The 21040-nt window shown below is 41.3% G+C and overlaps 1 protein-coding gene across 1 annotated transcript in view; it reads right to left on the bottom strand.

Annotated features, from left to right (window-relative positions):
* The window catches only part of adgb (androglobin), a 34967-nt gene extending 14075 nt beyond the window's left edge, over positions 1 to 20892 (bottom strand). Inside the window, exons 1-22 of the mRNA XM_041064582.1 lie at positions 20760 to 20892; positions 20141 to 20300; positions 19854 to 19946; positions 18503 to 18574; positions 18051 to 18227; positions 15820 to 15959; positions 14490 to 14576; positions 13313 to 13479; positions 11393 to 11469; positions 10420 to 10594; positions 9904 to 9997; positions 9218 to 9368; positions 6566 to 6611; positions 5563 to 5674; positions 5343 to 5406; positions 5066 to 5173; positions 3954 to 4062; positions 3543 to 3681; positions 1890 to 2004; positions 1373 to 1540; positions 1124 to 1262; positions 482 to 613 (exon numbers count right to left, since the gene is read on the bottom strand). Of these exons, the coding sequence (XP_040920516.1) occupies positions 482 to 613; positions 1124 to 1262; positions 1373 to 1540; positions 1890 to 2004; positions 3543 to 3681; positions 3954 to 4062; positions 5066 to 5173; positions 5343 to 5406; positions 5563 to 5674; positions 6566 to 6611; positions 9218 to 9368; positions 9904 to 9997; positions 10420 to 10594; positions 11393 to 11469; positions 13313 to 13479; positions 14490 to 14576; positions 15820 to 15959; positions 18051 to 18227; positions 18503 to 18574; positions 19854 to 19946; positions 20141 to 20300; positions 20760 to 20830 (2596 nt within the window). The 5' untranslated portion in view covers positions 20831 to 20892. The remainder of the gene's footprint in view (positions 1 to 481; positions 614 to 1123; positions 1263 to 1372; positions 1541 to 1889; positions 2005 to 3542; positions 3682 to 3953; positions 4063 to 5065; positions 5174 to 5342; positions 5407 to 5562; positions 5675 to 6565; positions 6612 to 9217; positions 9369 to 9903; positions 9998 to 10419; positions 10595 to 11392; positions 11470 to 13312; positions 13480 to 14489; positions 14577 to 15819; positions 15960 to 18050; positions 18228 to 18502; positions 18575 to 19853; positions 19947 to 20140; positions 20301 to 20759) is intronic.
* Between the last annotated feature and the right edge of the window lie 148 nt (positions 20893 to 21040).

Raw genomic sequence — 21040 nt, 5'->3', positions numbered from 1 at the left:
ATTGAGAGGTTTGGCTGTTGATGCCGGAATGTTGTGTACGTGTGTGTGTGTGTGTTTCCTATATGTGTGTGTATCCCCTCTGTGGCCACCCCTCATCTGTCAGGGTGTATTAGGGAGAGTGGCAGTCTCATCAATACATATTTGTGCCTCTGCTCAGAGGCTCAATATATGCCACTGGGCTAAATCAAACAGGGAATATAAGAAGCAGAAGGTGTTTTGTCTGTGCGTAAATAATAATCTACAAATGAAACACATGGATTCTGTTGTTTTAGTTTTATCACTAATTTAGCTCCTTTAGCCTGCCCAGCTGCTGCAGATGTGTCTGTCTTTATAACACAGAGCATTAAAGAAGAAAGCTAAATCTAATGAGACTGTAATCAAAAGTCAGTATTTTCATCTATTTAGATAAAAGTTAAGATTTAAATCTGATTGTGATACTTGAATGAATATATGTTCTGTGTGTGTGTATGGATGTGTTTACCGGGTTTTGAGGCATTAAGGATTTCTCTTGCCAAGTGCCCTTTGAATCCAGCCTGCAGAACAGTGACTGCCTTGACCTCCCTGTCTGACGGCTGCCTGTCTCTCCAGTTTTCTGGAGGTTCAGACTCTGCGTCTACTCAACAGCAGTGTAACAGCAGAAAAATGCAAGTTACAGGTGGAATATTAAATTATGACAACCGTGATATACTATACAATAAAATCCAAGTTCAAAACAATATATTAAAATTTGGGAAATCTAAGCGGTGAATAAATATAAATGGTAGAAAGGTAAACTGCCCAAGATAAAACTAAAAGTTTAGGTCACCAAAAACTGAAAAAATTTTAGAAATTTTATAGAAATTTCAGAAACGCTGCGACACCTTACATATAAATTTATGTAAATTTAAATAACTGTTGACAAAATTGGGTTCTAAAACATTTTTGGTAGTGTGGGTGTCATACAGTGGTTTAATCCTTTAATTTTAGCAGTTACATTCACTGCAAGAGAGAGATGAAGGTGTAGCACAATTTAAAGAGTCATGTTTAAACTTGCTGTGACACACAGTATTACATGCTTTAGGTATATACTCATACACATATGTAAATGGACAACATGCAAAATTCATAAACAAATTACACCTACATGCAGGGGAGTCTTCTTTGCAGCCAGTGTCCAGGAGTGAAGGGTCAGCAGTGAGGGCCAGTACAGCAAACCGCTCCTCTGCTGTCAGCTTCCTGCCCAGAGCCTCACATAGTGTGTGGTAAACTGCAGCATTAAACACCTATAAGACAAACCCAGACATACAATAAACACACAGTTATCTGTATGTTAACTGTGTGTTTGTATTCACTAAATCTAAAGTGCATCTGTGTACCAAGATATGCAAGCTACCTGAAGGTGTTCCCATTTTCCGAGGGTGGTGTTTATGTTTTGGGGACAATGAGCCTCTTCTAGTGTTCTTCTGGCTGCTGGCTGGTCCTGCTCATCACTAAAGGAAGACACCACTCTGGACAAGGCTCCCCAGATGGATGAAGCCTGCTCAGTGAATCGAGCACTTTCCTGTTAAAAGATAAAAGTCAGGAAGCATCTAAGTTTTTATGTACCTATGCAGATTAAACAGAACGCAAACAACAGCAAATAAGATAAGGCAGTTTTTCCCACAAGTATGAACCTACTATAGCACATGCTGTTTCTCTTAAATATGAAGGTGTATCTATCTAGTAGCAGCAGGTGACAAAAAAGGTGACAAAAAAGAACAGTATGATGATGGGCTTCTCAGCTGTAAAACTGCATCCACAGATAAATAAAAATAAAAAAACTAACTAAAATTATCTCTTAAATTCAGCAAGCCTTCAGTGCCTAATGGAATTACTATTAGTGTCAACTGATAAATACAGGCCTTTTTCACCTTAGTAAGTTGTGACATTATGGTTTCTTCATCCCCAAAGATGAAAGGTGTCTTGCTGCACAGGTGGACGTGGTAGCCCAGTGCTGCCTTTGTGTGGAAGGACAACACATGGCGCCTGGAGGGGAGAGAGAGAAAATGGAGCATTTTGAAAACAGGCACACATAATCCAGGTTTACTGCACACTATTAATAACTCGAAAAATGTGGTTCCCAACCTTTCTGGTATGTGTCCCCTTAAAGAGAAGTTTACTCACAACTCTTTGTCAAAGGCTGTATATGTTGCTATCACTTCAACCAGTAGTTTTAGTGTTAGCCTACTATAAATACCATCCACCCCACACCCTGTGGCTCCACAGTTTTGAGAGGTAATAGTAGCCATACACTAAGATGGAAAATGCATGAAACAGCATGTGCAATCCACTGAATAAAATTCCTTTCTAGTCCTAATAGTAGAACTATGTTTCTGTCATGTAATAGTGAGTGGGTCAAACAGTCAGACGAACTGTGGCCTAATGTCCTCTCTGTGCCAAGCTCAGTTCACAAGCCCTGGTCAGATATAAGAGAGTGGAACCCCACTTGCTTGGCCCCCATTAGCTTTACATAATTCAGCCATCACAGTCTAACTAGATGGATGAGCACTGAGGCAGAGCTGGGCTACAGCTGTAGAAGAATAGGGCACACAAAAGGGAAATAAATGGGAGAGAGAGAGAAGAAGGCAGGGAGAACAGGAGGACAAGAGAGAAGAAAGGAAGAAAAGACAAATGGAAAGGGAGGGGAAAAGAAAGGGGGATCACAGAAGAGGAAAGAAAAAACTCTCTTCAAAATTAAAAGAACAGGACAGTATGAAAGCATAGGACAGCATGTTCAAATGTTATAGAAGAAAAAATAACCCAGGGAAAATAGTACCACATACAGGTGAGCTGACAGGGACACAGAAAGAGAAAAAGAGTGGAAGTGCTTTAAAAATGACTGCTTCCCAACATCATGGACAGCTATTATCTCTTGGAGAGAGTGTACTATGGGGCATATGGGTATGATAAGTTGAGTGCTATGTGTGTGATTATGGCTCAGTGGTAATTGCACTGCTGCATACCTGCACCTGACCCCAGAAACTAGGCCCTCTGCTTCTAGGCCAAGCAGCACCCATTAATAGAGACTAGGACAGATGCTTTTTACTGCTTCTCAGAGCATCTGAGGTAGACAGATAGCCTCTGCTAACTTTATGATAGCTTAAAGAAGATCTCTGCAGACCGGTGAAAATCACAACAGATCTTTCTTTCATCAAAAGCTCTCAACAGTGCTGAGTAAAAAATGTATACATCTTTATGGCACATTCTCACACGTGTTAGCCTTTGCCAGATATAGTGTACAATATTTAAATTATTATCAAATATTAAATATTTTAATTATGAAACGGCACACAACACACAGAATATACTACTGTGGTAGTAGCTAATGGTATTTTAATGACCACAGATCTACGTTATGGAGTCTTAAAATATAATTATTGTAAATGACAGATATGCATCTTTTCTCTGAGATGTCCCAGTGACCATGATCTAAGCTTTCAGATTCAATCCACATGGTACACAGCTTCTCAGTATTCTGTCATGATGGCATACAAAGAAAAGCCAAACAATCAATGCTGCCCTACCCTGGAGGTAAGTTAAGCATGGCTGCCTTGGAGGAGGTGGTCTTGATAGTGAGAACAGGCAGCTGAGACTGCAGACTCTTCCAGGAGTGTGGCTGGGCGATAAGAACTGCAGACCTACACGCTGCTGACATTTCCTTTTCTAAGCGGTGTTGTAGAGGGGAGTGAAAAAAGATGTATTGGTCACACACAATAATCAAATATCACAAACACAGTAGATCATGTTGATAATTCATGCAGCTTCTATGAATTTTTACATATACTATATGTTCCAAATAAGGTTATGATGATGGCTTGTGCATGATGAGACAGGATGCAAAAACCATTGTGGGTTTAGGTTACAATTAGGTTTAGGCAAGGGTAAGGTTTAGGGGTCTGTGTGTGTGTGTGTGTGTGTGTATAGATAATCCTTACTCTCTTCAGCTGTATCTCCCCAGAGAAGCAGAGTAGAGAAGCTGATAAGGATCTGGGAAGGCTGCAGGCTGTCCACACACAAGTAGTGAGTGCCTCTCACCTCTGGACACTTGGGAAACGCACACACACAGACACACATTTAAAAAAAAAAAAAAAAAAAATATATATATATATATATATATATTTGTGTGTGCGTGCACTGGACTTAGTTATCACCATGAAGGCAGACAAGGAGAAGAAAAAGTGAAAGAGAGAAAGAGCATAAAGCCATAGGGAGGAATGATGGATAAAAGGTGGCTTAGTAGAGGAGAATCTGGAGGAAATTACAGAGGAAGAGAAAAGAAGATGGGGTAAGTAGAGGAAATAAGAAGAGATAGAAAAGAGCAGAGTGAGCTAAAGAAGCATTTGACGTGGCACCTACATAGAGAGGACACAGAGAGGCCAAGATGGTGAATTTAGTCATATAAGAAAAAGCAGACAGTGAGAAAGACAGAGAGAGAAAGACAAATCAGGGGACAAGAGAGGGACAGGAAAAGACAGACAGAGAACAAGAGATGAGGCAGAGAGTGGATACATGTCCAGAATGACAAGGAGAATCAGCACTTTATACATGCAGGCATAAACACACACACACACACACTCTGTCACTTTCAGGCAAGTTCAGAGGAGTGTATATGCGATGCATGTGATACGAACAGTCAGTTTTCTTAGAGAATTTGACAGAACCACTTCTTCCTGAAGACAGCACAAGTACTGCTTCTAACAAATACCTCAAATCTGGCTACGTTTCTGCTGGTTTGGCCTCAGTGAATCCCACCATGGATAAGTCTAAAACTGCTACTACTAAAATTGCTTTAAAATCCTCCTCATTACTAACAAAGCTTTGCACAGCTTCCAATCACTATATATCTATAAACTGCTGACCCCTCAAAAAACCAATGCATCTCTTTGGTTCTCCGACAAATGATCTGCACTTACACCGATGTTGCCTCCACTGAATATTTGGTTAGCAAGCTTTATGTCATAACATGAAACAGGATCACACAAGCTAATATGCAAATTGTGATTGTGTGCGATTAGCGTCTGTGTGTTTGCATGTGTGTGTACAGTACTTCGGGGCTTGCTACAGCAGCTGTCACAGGGAGGGATCCGGTGGTAAGAGAATGTGTAGATGACCCAGTGCAGTGGCTACCTGTTGCAGTCTTGGCCAAGACTGTGCTCTGCAGACAACAGATAAGTTGCAAATAGCAATACATCAAATGAAAACAGCATTAATGTCTCAAACACATGGAATTATGTGGGAAATGAATGGAAAGCTTAGAAAGTATCAACACTGGAGACTGAACATGGTGAAATTAATCACTGGTAATTTTCTGATACATACTGTACCTTAAAATGAGATTTTTTGACATGATGTGGGTAGATATGTGATTTATGGAACACCAACAGAGTCCTGGAAGAAAAACATAAAGATGTGCCAAATATTTCTGTACTTAGTTAATAAAAGCAATTACAGTTACAATCTCGATCATTTAATTTTCTGATTCTGTCTATTGGTACAGCATGTTTGCAGTGCATAAATACATATGTGTGCCTATGTGTCTCTCACTGAAAGCATTTAGCAAAGTCATCCAGGTCCATCCAGGTCTCCTGCAGGATGGGTTTGACCGGAGCTGAAAGTTCCTTAGTTCCAGGCTCCCTTGTTGCAGTTTTGGGCTGATCTACAGATTATAAAGCAAAGTACTTTATCTAAAATTCTTCATTACTGCTAATACAAATCTGCAGCATCTCAATAAGAGAAAAACATGCCCTTATCAAACTGAGAAGCATCCAATTTGACTGGTGCTTTTCATGCCACACTTAATACCAAATGGATATAGAAACTGTGAAATCTCCCATTTCAAAATGCTGTGAGTAACAAAATGCTTTTCCTCTTGTGACTCATAGCAAGTTATCCTAGACTCAAATCATTATCTTAAACACAGTGAGTCGAATTGGCCAAACTCCCACATAATGGCATAGTGTAAGCGCACATGCACATCCATACTCCCACTCACTGACTCCCACTATCTCAATGCATGCAGCGCAAAGTCGTAGACATATGCACACAGACACGCTCTCCATCCAAAAAACACACACATGCACACACACGCACAGTTGCTCTGCCCCCGAGCTCTACTCAAAGCGAGAGTCTGATCAGAAAGCTGAGGCGGCGAGGGCCGGTGTCTCTGCTGCTGAGCAATGGTGGTCTGCTCACTCAAACTGCAGGTGTTACTAAGCAACTAAACGGGGGCAGAGAGAAGGCAGGGAGTTGGCCGGTTGTCATGAGGCATAATTTCAGTCCCATCTTCTTCAAAGTGTCTTGGGCAACCAATGGAGTCTTGGAGAGAAAGATGGAGGGAGTGGAGGCAAGAGATGCAAATTCCTCTCATCAAATTAACTCAACTATGCTTCACAGATGCTGTTCAAGTCAACCAATAATACAGACCTTCACTATTTTTCATTAGTTCCAATAAACCAGAATTAACGAGCCTCTGCCAACTGTGGTAGCCAGTACAGATTATTTGCAACATAAATGAGGGGGCCCAGCATTGCAAAGGAACAGCTTTTACCACTGCAGATTTCATCAACGTCCTTCTTCCTGTCCTCTGCAGTAACCTAGAGGGACAGAGCGAGAGAAAAAGAGAGAGAGTGAGAGAGGCATGAACAGTGAGTCGCTGATAGAGTAACACTGCCAGAGATATGTCTCCACCCTCTAGTGATTCCATGCCAGCTGTGGTGTTGCGCCATTCTCGTTGAACACAACAGGACACGAGACACGGTTTAATGTGACAGGGGCTGCTCCTCCCCTGCTAAAAACACCACCAGGGAATACCAACTCTAATTTACTTCGACTGTCACTGACAGATGAGGAGTTATTATGTTGTTTAGCATGTTATTTCTCTTAGAGGGGAATTACTCAACAGCTCTGATTTCATGCTCGTCTGCCCAGCACAATAAAGAAATATAGCTAATGAGTCATTATTAAATCCTTCAAATACCATATTCTTCTGTCTGAGCAAGGCAGGACATGCTGTGGTCTGGAAAAGAGCGTTACTGCTGCTTTGATAACAAAGCTGGATTCAAGTGCAAGAGCTGTGGTACACCTGTATCAACTAGCTTCACTTCCCTCCAAGCCCTTTCATTTGAAGTTTTTTTTTTTTTTTTTTTAATAGTGCTCCCTTGAGGAAAAATCCTGGTGAATGTCCAACAGTTTACTCAGCTCTGAATAAGAATTATGGCTTTGTGTCGTGTAAGACTCTCTGATGAGTCAGAGTGAGTGTGTGTGTGTGTGTGTGTGTGTGTGTGTGTGTGTCTGTGTGTGTGTGTGAGTCACCACTTATTTGAATAAGTACCCAGAGACCCAGACAGACGGAAAGAGGCATTGTGATTGGGAGGCACACTTGACCTCCTCTCCACCACGATAGCAACACTTTCCCGCAACAAAAATGTACGTGTGTGCGCATGTGTTCACAAGAGTGCATAAAACTTTGAGTCAAGCTCTAAGGCACGGCACGTCCTGTCCACCCACAGCATGTCATTCTATTAGACTGCTTGTCTTACCTGCGTACAGTAAGAAGACACTGAGACTTGATCTTACAGACAAGGCTCCAGGGATTTTAAGCTGCTACTTTCAGAGGCTGCAGCTATTTTCTTCTGTGATCAAATCACAGTCATGTGTTGATGGGTGGAAGAGGCCGCCTTTCTTTAATCCCACACTTTATGGGGCTTTATTTTACGCAGCCAGAGTTAAGTTTTTGCTCTTCAAGGGTCTCTCCATATTTCAGATTTTCCCCCTGAAGTGTGCCCCAATTTACACATGAAAAATCTGAAATAAAATCAAGTTAGAAATCTCTGTGGCTGTTCACAGTTCACAGGCACAAGGAAATCCATTGATCTCACAGCCCAGACTGGACTTTGGGAAGTGTAGTTCTCTGATACAAGTAAACTGAAACCATGGAGGGGCTTTAGTGATTTAGTGATTAACCACATTCCAAGCATATTAGAGGTTAAAACTGCACACGTACTCCAGAATCAAATGCTTTAACCCACACTAAAGTTGAGCGAGTAGGCCATTAAGGGTATTAGGGACATCATGTGACACCACCTTTTTCTATTCTAGGATCCAGGCACAGAGGTTGAGTCTGTTGGCCAGCGTTGACAGAAACAGAAGGAGGGGTCAAGACAGCAAAAACTCCTTCTCACTTGATGTACAGTCCGCTCAGCATGTGATCCACCACGTGCTTGCAAAGAGTATGAACACACGTTCAGTATAAATGTGGCACACATATGACACATACACAAACCAATCCACACGAGTGCATGTGCTCACACACATCAAACGACACATCAAATTAGTGTGTCCATACTGCCCTAGCCTAACCGCTCTATAACTGGTCACAGTTACACAAGAGGGCGATTAATATGAACTCTATTTTTTCTCTGTATGCTCGGAGTGAAGTGTAATAATGAACCCCCCAGGAGATGCAGACACTGATGGCTCACCATCTAATTGCACTGCTTTTTTCATCAGCTCAGTACACGACCTCTTCCCGTATGAAACCCACGCGCCCCGTTCACCACCACCACCACCACCACACACCAGAGATTCTCTTTTCCCATTCTTGCTCTGCTTTCATCTCTAACTGTCCAACTGTCAGTTTCATTCCATTTTTCAGTCCCCCTCCTTTCTTGTTCGGTACAGTTGTCCCCCCACTTTACTCCTCTTTATCTTTGTTTCTATCCTCGTCTCTGTGTCTCTCCGCTGCTGCTCTGAACCCCAGCCCACCCCCTCATCTCCCTTCCGTCACCGGTTCTCTCTTTGGTGCAGATGTGCCCCTGGTCAGTGGTGGCCTGGCTGGGAGACAACAGAAGTGACTTTGAGACTGGGGGATGGCAGCCTTGTTGTCACTGACACACAGAGCTACTCTGATGAGCCTTCAACTGCATACTTACGGGGTAGACAGAGGGGTGGGAGAACAGGGAGAAAAAATAACGCAAGGAAATAACAAGAAAAGGCAACAACATTTTGCAGACAGCTGCGACTTAGTTTTTGTAAACAGTGTTACTGTGGACTTCACAGATCCTCATGGCCATTAAACAAATGGCTTGGGCTAACCACAATTAATTTTCTATTTCAAACAACAAAATGCTCAGTAAAATGTTAAATACACACATAGTAAATGTATAAATTAACTGTGTGCTGAGCAGACAAGTCCATGTACCTCTATTTTGTCAGTGCTGTTTGGTGAGCTAGCTGTGGTTTCAGCTGCATCAAGCTCGAGGCCTTCTCTGCATTCAGTCTCCTCTCTCTCAGCAATGGACACCAGAGGGGATCCGTAGGAACGCTTCCTCTGAGCACTCTGCTTGGCCTCTCTGACACACAAAGACACATATTCATGCTATGTGCACATCCAGTGCATGCATGATATTATCATCATGCCGTACATGCATCTCATCTCATGGTAACATGTTTAGAAGCAACACACCATATCATCTAGAAATGAGTCATATGTTTCACATTATAGACATAAAATGACACCAGTACATCATTTCAAATTAGTTAGAGGATGTGAGAATTTTTCAGTTAGTATAGTAAAAGGCAAGTGGAAAAAAACTGTGTATATGAATAAATATGCCCACATGGTTTGAGTTGTCAGCTACCTGTATGTCACTGCCGTGTTGCTGGGAGAAAAGCAATACAAGATGGATTTACAGAAACTAGATAGGAAAAGGAAAAAAATAGTAATGTCATAATGATAATGTACTTTATTAATTCCCATATGAAAGCTTTTGTCTTGCTCTGTGTCCTCCACTGGGAGGTTAAATGAGCAGAAGAACAGAAAGGCAAAAAAAAACAAAAAACCATCTTGTTTAATTTCTCTGTTTTAGATCATTTCAGTGTACCCACAGCTCTGGGACTGAGCCAACTCTGCTCTTGACACAGTAGGACAGAAAAGGGCTGGCAACCTCAATGAACTGCTCTGGTTTTGACAAAGGTAGCTCTGCAAAAAGAGAAAAGAAAAAAATCCTCACACATCATGCCAGAGCTGCTTTTTCACACTGACTCTTTTTACTGCATTTTCTGTTTTTCACTCCGAGATCAGCTGATGTCAGATATGCCCGAACCAGCAGCTATTTACAACACAGGAATATCGTACCTATCCTCCTCCTATTTTCATTTCTGCATGTGGTACTGTATGCCCTCTGTACTGTAGGTTCTAAATCTCCTGCATTAACACTTGCTTTCCTTTCTAGTCATATTTATTTATGACAATCACCTACACTCTATCAAATAATTTGTGCTTTTCTATTTGTTTGATATCCTCCCCTGCATCCTCCCCCTGGTTTCCCCTTCATCACCTTTTCTTCCAAATTTAATCTCATCATTTTTTATTTCCTGGTTCCTCCTCTGTCTCTCACTCACTCTGTGGTTCATCAGTGACCACAATCTTCTTGCGCTGGCGGATGAGTTTCCATCGGGGCACAGGTAGTGGTTGGGGTGGCGCTTCCAGCCGGCATGCCCGGGTTCTGGTCAACAGGGCAATGTGGCTATACATCAAGGAGAGGCTGTACCGACGCAAGAACTCTGAGGAATTAGCCTGTGATCGGGCAGATAGACAAATGCACAGAAATAAAAGAGCACACAGTGTTCACTGTGGATTATGTGCACTAATATTTAAAAATGCAGTTTAAAACTTCTTCTCCTATGCTGTTCATTGTCACCTATAACCAACTCTACATGTGAATCAGTTCAAACTGTCAAACTGGATTCTGATTCAAGATCAAAGTGTGGAGGTCATACCTCCAACAGAGGAAAATCCTAGAACCTGTCCACCAATTAGGTTTAGCATGGGTGTAAATAATAAAACAAGTGAAGCCTGTTGAGGCAAAGCATCCAAATAGAACACAACATGCCCCCAGATCACAAGCACTGTTGTGTTTCATCTCCACCTCCCACTGCTACTATGGGGCTTCAGTGCATTTTCACATTTGCTATATAACAGAAGTGACTAAAACAGCAGATATTTTATAAAGTATTGAAACTCGATAATACGTTTTAAATCTTAATACATATCTATGAGTTATTTAAATCAAATTGGAGATAATTGTTTATATATATTTGGGTCCAACTGGGTCAAAACAAAAATGAACAAGTATGTACCAGTCATACTCCTTAGGTTGTTGATAACAGTCACATCAGAGTTGAGATTTTTTGCACCAAGACCATGTAGCATTTGCATCCTAATATGAACCTCTGTGCTGCTTCCAAATCAGTAGTGGAGATCTAACTGCAATCTACAGATTGCATGGATGAAAATGTCTCACGTACCAGTGTAATAAATGATTATGGGTGCATATGTGGCAATCAAGAGAGGAGAAATAGCAAAAAGACATACCATTTGGCCAAACTCAAAGGAATTGTTATGCGGCTGAAAAGGATAGTAGCTGGCACAAACCACTATCTCGGGGGTACCTGAGAAAAAAAGAAAAGAGAACCTTCATTCGCTCAAGTAATCTAATTAACAGGTAAACCCAACAGGCATATGCAAACTCACAAGCATTCATGGGCACATAAGTATATTCTATACAGTGTGACTGATATTGGGGACCTTGCAGTGTAGCATGAGACATTAGATTTTAGAGACAGGCTGAAATTAGACTGACTCTGATGAAACATTTTGATATAGTAAAACCTGGAGTCATCTACAGATGCAAAGTAATGTCGACAAAGAAAATGAAACTAAATTTCCAAATCAATGTTAAGTGAATCCCTGGAGATGTGAAAGCACTGCTGGCCTTCACGGGTATAAATAAGGAAAAAAGAGAGTATCTAGGTTATCCGCGGATGGCCCTGAACCCTATAGTGCATATTAGAGTATATCGTATAAGGAGTACATGGGCCAGGAGACACGGAAAATCAATTTGAAGGACCACAGTGAAGAGAGATGGAAGCACTGCCAGACTAATATAAAGGCTACACATTAAGAATTGAACAGAGAAGTGGTTCTCACACTGCATAGTGATTCATGCATTTCAATAGAATATAACAGTGAACATGGAAACTGTAACTGTAACAGAGAAGAATGTGTGCAGCCACTTGTATTTGAATGTGTGTGTAAGCCTTAAAACATACGTGTTTTGTGAAGTAATTCCACTTTGTGCATGCATGCCATTCAATGATGTTAATACCTTCATTATTACAAACAAGTGCGATTGTAGGCGAGACCAAGAAACAGATTACTGTTTAGTCTTGATTACAAGATTTTGTCCCGTATTATTTCCTTAGCGTCACTTTACAATAGACTGAATTATGCACAATGTTGAGAATGATTAGCATCTGCGTTAAATGAATTGTACAACCTTAATAAAGCCTTTATCTCTCTACCGTAATGACCTGAAACAACTCCAAGCCACTAACTCTTTTCTGAGGACATGTTTCAATCCTGCCTTCATCAGATAACCGCACTTGACTTGGGAGGCTCTTCTGCCCTGCGGGAACACCAAATAATTCACCCTGCCACTGCTCCCTCTGCTGGTTTATTTATAGTCCACCATACACGCATTAACCCTCTCTACACTTCATAATACATGAGCTTGGGAAAACAGGAAGTGATGCTTGAAACGACAGGAAAGAGGCAGCAGAGCGCTGGCTGACTGACGACAGGGCTCAGAAATGGAGGTATTTTGCAGTGTGGCATGATAGTGACTTTAGGCCTGGAGTCTTTCACATCATAAAGTAACTCACCAGAGAAATCCTATGAGTGTCGCAAAGGTTTAAGGGTTATTACTGCTATAAGAACATGGAATCATCGATCAGTGCGAGTTTCTGTGGGACAATGAAATATTCATTGTCATGCTCTATACTGGTTGAATTATGGATGCAGAGGGAGCAAAACAGAGATTTACACACACTGTGCATTCGCATACATATATACAAATATACAGTACATAGTACATACACACAGACACGCAACACACACACTTCTCTTTGTGTATATATGTGTGTATATATATGTGTGTGTGTGTGTGTGTGTACAGTGGGGTCCAAAAGTCTGCCACCACTTTGCCATTCAAGTGAACAGGAAAGTGGTCTCAGACTTTTGGACTAGATATGTGTGTATATAAACAACACAAATGATCACAATCTAATGGATGACTGATTGAACTGACTCTCTCAATTACACGTGCAAGCAGAGTGTGTAATTGAGATGAATGTTTGCGAGTATGCATATGTGCATAACTGTGTGCCTTTTGGCCTTCATGTGTGTGTGTGTGTATGTGTATACGTCTGGCTGTAGTACAGCTTGGGCCTCTACTTTTTTCTGGCTCTGGCAGCTGGCTCTTGCTGTCATTCAGGCTGGAATCTCTTCCTGCAGTTGGATCTGCAGTCTGAGGCTTTGTCTCTGGCAAGCTCTCATCCGGGTGTGTAAATATAGGAATGGTATCTTGTAAGAAATCCCAGATTCTTCCCAGGTATACAGATCTAAGAGGAAGTTAAAGAAAATATGATTGGTTACAGGTTACAGTTCTTAAAATTTCACAATAATCACTTTTTCAGTTGCGCAGACAAGTGGTGATGTCAGTCTCTCTCTGTATTGTACACCATGAATGCTCTGGTATCAGTGGCTGTGGCAGTGGCTGATAATGATGCACCAGAGCATCGTGTAATTTCTTATGCCAACCAGCTTCCATTAGCAGTGAATATCAGGATAGTATAACTAAAAAAAATACATCTACAAATGAAATCATAAGCAGATTTTTTTTTCTTCAGCTAAAATACTGCTGGAATTGTTCTTTTTTGGTACCACAGTAGCAAATGATGTAAATAAAACCCTCTGAATGGGTGTGGTCATGGGTACATGCACATGGGACTGCATACCCACGTGTCACAAATCAATCTGAAACACAAACACAGTCATGCTCAGTGCCTGTACGTGTTGATAGATTCCCCAGGCGACTCACTAACAGTGGCTAACCTGCTGAGCTAGAGAGAATAACATTCCCGGCTCCACTCCAAAACACTGTTGCCCCATTAAAGTTCCATCGCTGACAAGCTGAGATTCTCCACTGCACACTGCCTCCCCTCACCCTTTATTATATAGCTCCTTGTTTCCATCTTAGACCTCAGTTATTTTCTCCCAACATGTAGCTTTCCATACCGCTGCAGACAGATACACTTCTCAGTACGATTTTGCTAGAGTATACTTTACGAAATAGTTTACTTGAGAGGACAGAACGCACACTTTGTCAGACTAATGAGTGAGTGGCTTTAGTGCCACAGCCTTTATTGTGATAAACCACTAGAGATTAGATGGTCCGTCTCACATTTAGTTTTTTTTGTAAATGGAAGTAAAACACAAAGGGAGGGACTGTCAATGCCCCTTTCAAAGATAAAAACAAAGAGGACCCCATATGTGTAATTTTTAGGACATGTAACTAAAGACGCCAGGAAGACGGGGACAGAAGAGTGGAGTGAACCAATGAATATCTTACTTTACAGGCCTGATTTCCGGGATCCAGCCAGTGAGGGTGTGGATAAAGGTGAACTCACCAATCTCCCCACAGACCTCTGACTCAACACTGAAAAACAAACAATTATTAAAACAGCTGCAACAAAAGACATGCAACAAACTAGACACTCCATTCAAACCACCCATAGTGGCACTGGAACCGCTCTCAAACGGAACTTCTGAGGTTGTAGTTTCAATATGGTATATCGAATACACAATATGCCTGGTGTTCAAGAGGTTTAACTCATGAGAATGCTGTTGCTAAGCAACTGACAACAAAAATAGATGTCACTTTCTCTTTGCAAAAATCATGAAGGACTGTTTTCTGTCTTTATTAACACCATGTTTAGGAATGACACCGGTGACAGACAATATTCATGGACTCTGTGAACTTCACCATTTTTAAAAATATTTGTGTTTGTGAAACCGAATGTCAACAAATGTATGAATAGCATTATGGGGTGTGAGTCTAAGTGTGTATCCTTCACACCCAATTTTCAGTTGAAACAGATGGCTGCAGCTGCTCTAATTGGTCCTCTTGGGATCCTGTGGCCAACATGACCAGCCCACAGTCAAGACACTGAAGGAAGTGAAATCAATTCAACTTAATCAGTAATGTCAGAGTCCATAACCACTACAAAAAAGCTACTTAGCACCAAAGCGTGTCCTAAAATTCAGGTTTTTTTTTTTTTATTAAAAAAAAAAAAAAAAGACTATTGCTCTTCTAAAGAGCCCCAGCAGACACCTGGGCAAAGTTTGGTTCTAGTTCAGTATGAAGAACTTTCACTATGACTTATAAATGATTCACCAGAAGAGAGGCTCCTTTGTTTCCTGTCCTGGATAAAACATTTATGTCTCGACCTTCTGTGGACACTGGAACAGCCACCTTTACACACGCCATGTTGCCCCATCACAGACACGCACACGGCCTGTCTGTCACCAAATTCAACTCAGCCCAAGGCAGAGATTAGGTCAGGTAAAGGTTTGGGCAAGTCAGCAAAAGGCACTCTGTCAGGTTCACGTGTATGTGTGTGAGCTTTAATTCATTTTGTTCAATTCACTTCCACAAATGTAGGTACTGTGTGTATGTGTATGTCAACTTGAAATGAACTAGTGCAAAAGGTTAGTGTGCATAATGTGTGATGTATTATTACAGTGGTGTTGTTTAAGCCAAGCTGCATAGTGGGTATATATTTGGAACAGGGTTAAGTCTGTTTATAAGCCCTCTTACTTTAAGACCATAACTGTTTCTCAACTCCTTGGGGAAGTGCTGAGCTGCTTATGGAGTTTTCTGTTGGAATGTACAAACTCACCTTGTGTTGGCCACTTTAATGAGAGCCTTGGCCAACAACATTGGCCACAGCTCTGACTGACAGGTGGAGGCAGGGAGGAGAAGGTTATTTTCTTCATCAAATGGCATGCAGTCATCTACTGTTATCTTCCGCCAACAACCCTGAAAGAAAGGGCGGAGGACCCAGTGAGTGAAGATGGGGAATAACAATCAGTGCACCTCAAATAGGAGTTTTAAGAAATTACATTATCTCTTTAAATTAGTCATGTGAAACTACAACCAACAGCTGGTTAACTTAGCATAAAGACTGGAAACAGGGGGAAACAGCTGCTCTGAATATGTACTACAGTGAGTTTTGATATTTGTTCTCCCATCAGTATTCTCATTGCTGCTCAGAATCCTCACCAGTTCCCAAAAAACAGAGCCTATTCCGGCAAATTTAACCATAAAACCAGTTGCAGAAAACACTGAATTCCTTGACGTATAATGTTTTGGACTGAAACAACAGTTTCACGTTAGAGGGAGCTTGTTTGATCTCTTTACCAAACAGCCCATTGTGGTGGGGAGGCAACTGCGTTTAAAGATAATAAGAAGATCAAATATGATTATGACTGACACCAGCCTCTAACACATCTACTGCTAATGTAAAATTAAAGAGTTCTCCTCTCATTTCCAAGTGTGCCACGTGTAAATCTGATCAGCATAGCAAGGACAAAAAGGGGATTTTTTTTTTTAATTTAAAAAAAAAACAGTGTGTAACTAATCACCACAAAATCTCTGATCTATGGGTTTCATCTTTCTGCTCCATATTTCTCCTGGCATTAGCTACCTTATGCTTGCATCTTTGCATCCTGTGTGGTGTCAGAGCTTGTTACATGCTGTCTGTGGTGTGGTCTGTCTACTGGCCGTCTGGGGGAGTTTCACACTGCTTGTAAAGAAAAGCAGCACAAGCAGGTGATAATCTGACTAACTGTTCACAGCTGTACCTCTCCCTTATCTACGAGAGCAGTGCGCACAAGCTATGCAATCTTATATACAGTGAAGACAGGCACACTCGCTTTCTTGCTACTTCTTCCACTTTCTTGTCAAACCATTGCCCCGAGGAGGAGCTTGATGTGTTTGCAGATGGGGTAATATACAGTGCGAAAGGGCAAGTTAGAGGAGGAAGGAAGAAAAGGAGGAAAGGAGAGACAGAGTTGTAGGATGGTAAAAAAAAAAACAGGGTGACAAAATGAGAATAGGAAGGATATTCACAGCGCCGTGAAGGAGGAATTGGAAAAAAGACTGGTGAAGAACAGTAAAGGATCAGACAAGCTGGGGAGAAATGGAGTAGCTTATGAGCAAAAACAGGCGAGGAAACGGGAACGGGGGTTGGGGGCTGGGTGCTTAATGCCATCTCAACAACCATCTGTTAGTGTGCTCTGGTTGGCACGGGGACTGCTGCCTACAACCGTGTCATGCTTGTTTGTCAAGGCAAGAGTCACAGTGTTACAGAACATCATCACTTTTCGCTGTGCCTTTCTCACTCTCACGCTGACCCAAATTGTTTTGCAGGAAGAAGTTCCCTTTCTGAAGTCACACAATGATGTAGTGTCCACTACCCAGAAATCTGTGGCAAACAACACACATACCGATGCTCACAGGATAGCAACTTCAAGCTGTATAGTTAGAGAAAAAAAAATCTGTAAAATCCTTAAAATTAATAATTGATATGAATGACACTGCAATGCATAAAGCCCTCCCAGGGTTGCGTCTGCTCTCATATAGACCCACAAGGCATCGATATCCAAGTTGAGCCTTGCTCTCTGAGAAGCAGCTGACTCCTGTTAAGCTTTATCTATTCATCAGGCAATGTATGAAGCCCAGCCACTTTTGGCACAGCAGTGAGTCTGATTGATTTAAGCTCTGAGTGGATAAGACTTTCTGATTCTTCCCCCGTCCAAACCTCAGCCCATCCCCAGTGCCCTCTCATCTGCTGCATCCTACAGGGTCTGCTCAACAATACAATGTAATTCTATGTCATCCATCGCCTCAAGCATGCCCCCCCAAAAAAGCGTGATCAACAAAGAGGCATTGTGACACGACTACATCCGTAAGGATGTCAGCATTTTTGAGTTTTCTGACATGTTGCATTTTCATACAGTGTAAAGATCAGACCAAAAAGCCATCTCATTTTTTAATAAAAGTCCTCAGTAGGTTTAGATGACTATGTGTGAATGTGTGTTTGCATGTGTGAGTCTGTGTCCAGCTTACCATCCAGTACAGCCTGACCAAGTATTTCCCATAGCTGTTGTAGAGTGGCACATGATTTTTCACCACCTTACACAGCGAGTAGATGTGCTCCCAGGGCTTCCAACCTCCTTGTTCTGTGGACGTACTGTTATACAGCGTCCAAACAATATAGATCTCACTGATGATCCACCTCATCAGCTTGATCAAAGATGGAGGAGAGAAGAGAAAGAAAGTAATCACGGGTCTAATAACTACCAACCAAACTTAGAATCTATTGACTGAATCATCAATTATCTGATCTATTATTCACTAAATCAATAGGGCATTGCATTACCTGAATCTAATTCATTTCTGTCAGTCAAACGCCACTCTGTCTGACACCTGAATTAAACTATCCAAGTGCTGATCAATACTGGCTAGCCAAAAATCAGTGTGATCTTTATTAGAGAAGTAGAAAACTGTTGAAAACTAACCTCACTGCAAATCAGATGATCATTGGGGGAGATTAAGTCAAACGTCATTTGATTTTCAACAACGATGGGACCCTAAAAGAAAACACATCCTTGTTTTCATTGTAGGCGTAGATTGATACGTTCACCTGAGAGTTGACAAACTTTCTGAATTTAGGTTATTGTAGAGTGTGTTGTATCATCTGTACATATCAGAATTATTCATTTTAATAGCACACTGTCAAGCTAACTTTAGAATGTTGCTGTCACAAGTCACCTGTTTAAAAAGGTCATGAATATGTGACCTACTTAATGCTTCCCTACTCATCCCAAGGTCTAAACTGGTCTAACCTCGCCATGATACTCCCTGACTGTGTCTGTGATGAATATTTGACCACCAAGCTAATAGACTCTCCTATGTTCCTAATTAAATATGAATTAATGGGTCAGGTAATGGTGAGAGAGATCAAATGTGGGTCAAGGGAGGTTGTGCTTTCTCCCATCATTACAGCGAAACCAAGTGAGAGCAAGAATTTCAGTCAATAACACCAGGTTTAGAAATATAAACTGCGATAGACTGATTCAGAGGGAATTTCACAGAGGTACTCTTGCCTGCATCTGCACAGCTGATTGATTTTGTGATTAGCCCGTGCTCCTCCTGTATGAAATTAATGAAATGCTTGTGACATCTTGAGTGAAAAGGCAGTGTGTGACCTGACAAGGACTAATTCAAAAAGCAGGAAGTTTTCAGTAATTGCTAAATACTGCACTGAGAGAGGGGAAACAGAAAAGTGGAGTGATGCAATTAAAACTTCACTGGAGGTGACTAGAGAGCAGATTTCTTTAACTACATTTCACACTATGTGGCAAAGAAATGCACCATGTTAATAAATGTAATAGCTGAAACCATCAGATTAGTTACTTCATTAACCTGCCAATTTTTCTGATTAGGAGATTAATCCTTTCAGTCAATGCAAGACCATGGTGTCTTTTAATCCTTTAGTCTAAAAAATATTAGACAAATGATCACAAACGGTTAGAAGAAGTAAATACTGTGTTTAAACCTCTTATTTGGTCTGACCAATCATCCAAAATCCCATGGATATTCAATTTACAGTGAAATGATAAGTAATTTAATTTAATTTAATATGTGTATACCTGCATGAGACATACAACAGACCCTATTTATTATTGTTATCCTTGACATGTCTTTGAACTGCTGGTATAGTATACTGTGTAACTGTCCAAGTGTAAAGAAGTTGTGTCAACGTACACTGTCACACACTGACTTTGTTGAATTAGGACAGGTAGACATTTGGCGTACACTTTTCCACCAGAAACCATTTTTTTTTTTTTATAGAAGCATGGAGGTTACCTTGTTGACAATAAACTCTGCAGGGCGTTTCCAGGAGTGCACTTTCAAAGATGGAGGAAGGGAAATTTTTCCCACAGGATCTTCAAAAAATGACTGCAGACACAAGTACACAAAGGGAATATTAAATCCAGAGGCACAGAAAAATCAACAGAGTCAAAATTAATATCAGTTGTAAAATGTGTTTGAAGGAAATTATGCACTGTACTGTATTGCAGCACAGTGTACAGAATATGTCGCTTATGGCAATGATGTATTGGAAATTGAAATGTTTTCTTCTCCACATTTACAGCACTGGGACTCTTGCTTGTCTTTCCATCTTCAGCTCCTTCACTTGAGTCCCATTTCTCCTTGCTGACTTCTGCATCGTTCCACTCAGGCCAAATGGGGAATCTGCACCTCAATACACCACCTAGGCTCTCGAAGGAAGGGGCAGCTAGGGATGCTGCTCTGAAATGGTGACACATAGCAATTCATTTCATTTGTTCTTGGCTTCCCTTTTGTCAATATTTAGCAACAAAATTAGCCAGCTCAGCAGCAGAGATTCAGTCTAGAGTAAACCCACCAAATCTCTTGTTTACCCTCTCATAGTGAAAGTGATGTTAGCTCATATTGCAGACACAGACTGGGGATTAACACACATACCATACGTGCTCATGTACATCTCAAGTGGTTAATAGGCTTCTGACTCACAGCAAAGACAGACTAATGGATAGCTAGATAGCTACTATAGATAGTGTATGTTTTCTATTCTTAAAACACTATGAGACAAGCCACAGTTAACATATGACGTTCTACCTCTGGTGCAGTTAGCAAGCTTCCTGAATGTTGGGTAACACTAAGCTAAGGCTAACGCTAACTACAGCTGTCCTTAATCAACGCTAATTGTCACCATTAACCCAAACTCACTCTGTCTGTCGGTCGGATATAGAGACTTTGCTGGAGGAGGATTCCTTTTTCTTTGGCCCTGCCTTGGACATTGCAGTTGGTGCACACTGAAAGCCAAGTTACAAAGAAACGAACAAGTCAAGTAGCCTCCCGGAGGTGCGTTTGTTTGGAAATGTCTCTGCTCTCTAAAGTTTGCGCGTTGCTAAGCAACGGAGCTTTACCGTGGGCGGGGTCTTGGGCTGTTGCATCACTTGTTGCTATAGAGAGGGATGGGCAGATTTTCCTGTACTACACATCGATGT

The sequence above is a fragment of the Toxotes jaculatrix genome, chromosome 19 (genome assembly GCF_017976425.1).
Source record: "Toxotes jaculatrix isolate fToxJac2 chromosome 19, fToxJac2.pri, whole genome shotgun sequence".
Classification (NCBI taxonomy): Eukaryota; Metazoa; Chordata; class Actinopteri; family Toxotidae; genus Toxotes; species Toxotes jaculatrix.
Note: the sequence above shows the minus strand (reverse complement) of the source record. Positions and strands in the feature narration are given on the sequence as shown.